We start from the raw sequence: 4,363 nt of genomic DNA, 5'->3' as shown, positions 1-4,363 counted from the left end.
CAAGTCTGTGATACCCATACAGCAAAAAATATGACTTTTAAAGTGTAAATTTAAAAACCAATAAAATAATTAGCTGTAGTAGTAGAACCTTGATTTTAGAGACCAAGTCTGCAAATTTCATGTTAAGCACATGCCTCATGTTATAAATATATGTCTTTTGGTGTTATTATGAAGATCAGACAATCAAACCTATGCTATCCCTGGCAAAAACTACTCCTAATTAGCAAACTAAAAAAAAACAAGTTTTATCAAATGTTCCATATTAAATAAAGCTTGCTTATTTACAAGTCTGTCTAGCCACTGACCTCTTAAGCTCTTTGAGTATATTATATGTGTCTAATGCATCTTTGTACAGTGTTCACAGCAACCAGCCAATAGTATTGTACATGTTTGCTGAGTGACAATTAAGTGGACTTTTATTATCTTGAAATCAAAAAACTTTTCTGCTCCAAGTTTCTTTCTGAGCTTTGTACATTAGGACAGAAAGTTTCAAGGAAAATATTTAACACTTATTGAGCTGAAATGTGTCTCTGTACCTTTGTGGCTTCCATTTCCCGGGAAGCAAGCTGGTTCTGAATTTCTTCTAGTTGGTTCACAGCGGAAACCTTCTCCCTCGTGGCCTTTTCCACCTGGGCCTCCAGGTGGGCAATGTTCTGAGACAGAGCCAACATCTGAAAGAGGAAGTCGAAGTCCTAAGTGATAGCGTCCTTTGACAACTAAATATTAAAAATACATTGCGTTCATAAGGTCTCAGCCACTGAGCTCTCTCAAAGTCCTTCCTCTGTGGATTGGGTATGTCCATTTCTTTGCCTCTTCAACTCATCTGTCCCCCATGACTTAAGTATGTACCTCCCTGGTCTCTATCATCGTTTTGGAAAACATGTAACACGATGATCAAATCAAAGTGTTGGTTGAAACTCTGGTGACTGACAGCAGACACCTAAGCTATGGGAGGGATGGACATGACTGCATTTCAGAGGAGGTGTCAGGGAATCAGAGAGCTCTCGAACCCTTCTCCCACACACAGGGCAGAGAGGACTGGTGACTGGGAGAGCTGGAGGGGCAGGCACTTCAGAGAGAGCTACTGGTGGCCTATGAAACGCAGTCCCTCCCCCAACGCCACCAGAGAGCAGGCTCTCCGAGTCCCCCAGCCTTCCCATGACCTCCTAGCCCATCCCTCCCGTGGGGGTCCCCTCAGCCACATCTCCGCTCCTCCAGGAGGCTCCTCTGGCCCCCAGCTCCCAGCTCAAACAGAAGCTTCTTCATATACGCAGGGTGGCTCTGCAGGGAACCTGCACTGGTGGCCCTGCCTGCTGTTTGCAGCCGCCACCCATTGTCATGGGCCGCTGTCCACGCGGTCCTGGTGCTGGAGTATTTCCACTGTCACTCGGGCACGTGCTCCGACAGCCACCTCTGTCCACCTCTGTGGCACCCAGCCTCTGCGTACCCGGCACAGCCCTTCTCGCGCTGTTTCCAGTGTCTGTTTCCTCACAGAATTTCTAAGATCCTCAAGGGCACGCTCCTCAAGAGGCACCAAATGTTTGCTAAATGCACGAATAATTAGAATAAATGGCTTTTCTGCGGGACTCCATGGGCACCAGGTTCTTGGTTTCTCTTCTCAGTGTTAGAACAGCTTTCCGGATCTTAGATTTAACCTTCATGGTTTTATTGTTTGCAATTACATTTTACTCTTCCCCAGTAAGTAACATTTTCTAGGCTCTTAATTTCTTATTTGTATTAGCAGTTTTATTTTATTGCTTTATTTTTATTTTTAGAGAGAGGAAGGGAGAGAGGGAGCCGAGAGAGAGAAAGAGAAAGAGGGAGGGAAATATCAATTGGTTGCCTTCCATATGTGCCCAACTGGGGATCAAACCCGACACCCCAGTTTTGTGCCCTGACCAGGAATTGAACCAGCAACCTTTCAATGCCTGGGCCGATGTGTAACCAACTGAGCAACACCGGCCGGGCTAGCAGTTTTAACATAAAGAAGCAATGCTGCTACACCCCGAGCAAAACATAGAGGGCTATCCATCAGTTTCTAAACTGTTAAAACACGGACTGAGCAAATTTGAAATAATACCATTTGAATTCTACCATTGCACAATGATGTGGATGTAAATTCAGTTTTACAATTCAAGTCAGTAACTAAAATTGTGTGATAAAATCAAGGTTGCCTTTGAAATACATAACTCCAGCTGCCACATATGAAAATGACGAGTCCGGTAGCTATTTTCTAATCGAGACAGTAGTTGCATTAACTTTCCCGGGGGCTGTGGACAGCTGTCTATTTGACTTACGGCTGTTTATATGTCCTTCTTATCATCAAAAGATTGGCTACAAATCTGATTTGTACATAAAATCATCTTTACTAACGCCAAGCTACAAACCATCCTTACGCACATTCCAATTCAAACCTAAAGGCCAGAAGAAGCTCAACGCAACAAATCAAAGATGTTCATTTAAGTTCCTTAATATAAAAATTCAAGTTCACGAATGTCCCTATTCTGAGTGTGTCATGATAGCTTCTCTGGAACCATATAGCAACCACACACCAAACTTTAAAGACCGGCTACTAAAAATCATATATGACGTATGCGGAGATATGTATGGTGAACATACGATCACTGTGTGGTTTCTGAAGTAGCTGTTACACATGTTGGGAGAAGCGCTCGTTGTAAATGCTGAGCCTGTTTGCATGACAAGGCGTGTAACACATCACACTCCCTCCATGTGACCCCTCCCTCTGCCGCCCCCACTTCTCTCCTCTGCCCGTTACCTGTCTGCTCCCTCCTGTCACCCCCCTCCCCCCCCAGCCTCCCCTGTGAGTCACACCTTCTCCCCATGCCCACCATCTGGAAGCCAGCATCGCTCTGCGGGAGCCTCTCCATCCACATCTGTCGCGGCGCCAGCAGGAACGGGGACAGCTGCGACACTGCCGGTGCCCGGGGCGGCGGATCAGGTAACTCTGACAGGGGCGAGCCAGAGACAAGGACACCCAGGCTGCGAGAGCCCGGAAAAACCTACACTGACTCAGCCCCTGGTGTGTGAGCACGGGACAAAGCGGTGCTCCCCACACAAGAGGCACAGGAATGAAGGATTCTAGCGAAGGGTTACTGTCCAGGGAACCAGGTAAGGAAATGCACCAACAATGGGAGCTCAGTACCCGGATGACGAATGACCGATGGGGCGCACAGCCCGAGGGGCTCCGTGCAACCAAAGACCATCACTTGGGACAACACACACAGCACGGGCCTTGCGCGGGAGAATGATTCAAACCCTGTCCGGGCAGAAGGCATCTGTGCACCCAGAGCTGCCCACACACATGAAACTGTTACATTGAAATAAAGGAGAGAGAAGACAAATAATAGAAAGAAAGGGAGGAAATCTAAAAGTGCAAGCAAGCGTGCCTTGCTGCTGGAAGGCGGGGAAGCCAGGTCCGGGAGTAACTACAGGACACTTACAACCTCGTGATTAACGGTCCATCTCCCTCTCCTGTGAACTGCCTGTGCGAGGCAGTAAGATATACATTCCCTCTTAATCCCCGGGAGGAAGAATTATATTGGATTAATTTTCAACTGAAAAAATGAGATTCAGTAAATTAAGTAATTTGCCCAAGTTCATTCAAGCTAATAACTAAAAAGTAGAGCTAGGCTTTCTATTCACATCTGTGCGTTTACTCACATGAAGACCCAGGAAATCTATCTAATAAGCCACAAGCTAAAATGTATGAAATATCGACTCGAAGTCAGGTATTGTATTAGGTTCTCTCAAAACCTTATCTTATTGAATCCAAGCAATTCATTGAGTAGATCAGCTCCATTATTTACCCTTGAAGTTTAGAGGGGTCCAATTCTTCAGGGTCACAGTCAGGTCAATTTAGATTCAACCCGAAGACTTTTACTCCAACACCACTTTCTGCCATTTGCTGGTGACAGCACCACCCCAGCGCTGGGACCACCTGCAGCCTTTATTCCTGCACCTGTACTTAGGGCAGGGCTTACAGATCAAATGACAAACAAGACCTACTGAGGGCACATGACTCAGACTCAGAAATACATTGCGTCTCTGTTGTCACCTTTATTCATGAAAGAATTGTCAGCATGAGAAAGAGGCTCTGTTACCTGTGGAAGCACCTGGAATAGTGCCTGGTGCATTCAGCCCTCCTGGTCCTTTCTTTTTTTTTAATTTTTTAAATATATTTTATTGATTTTATACAGAGAGGAAGGGAGAGAGATAGAGAGTTAGAAACATCGATGGGAGAGAAACATCGATCAGCCGCCTCCTGCACATCTCCTGCTGGGGATGTGCCCGGAACCTAGGTACATGCCCTTGACCGGAATCGAACCTGGGATCTTTCAGTCCA

At 46.1% G+C, this 4,363-nt stretch overlaps 1 protein-coding gene across 1 annotated transcript in view; it reads right to left on the bottom strand.

Annotated features, from left to right (window-relative positions):
• The window catches only part of LOC102770638 (serologically defined colon cancer antigen 8 homolog), a gene marked incomplete at its 5' end in the record, with an annotated part of 117,418 nt that overhangs the window by 67,443 nt on the left and 45,612 nt on the right, over positions 1-4,363 (bottom strand). The window contains one exon of the mRNA XM_015559921.1: positions 537-671. Within this exon, the coding sequence (XP_015415407.1) occupies positions 537-671 (135 nt within the window). The remainder of the gene's footprint in view (positions 1-536; positions 672-4,363) is intronic.

The sequence above is a fragment of the Myotis davidii genome, unplaced genomic scaffold (genome assembly GCF_000327345.1).
Source record: "Myotis davidii unplaced genomic scaffold, ASM32734v1 scaffold754, whole genome shotgun sequence".
NCBI classification, from domain to species: Eukaryota; Metazoa; Chordata; class Mammalia; order Chiroptera; family Vespertilionidae; genus Myotis; species Myotis davidii.
The sequence above is the reverse complement of the archived record's forward strand: the minus strand, read 5'-3'. Positions and strand labels throughout refer to the sequence as shown.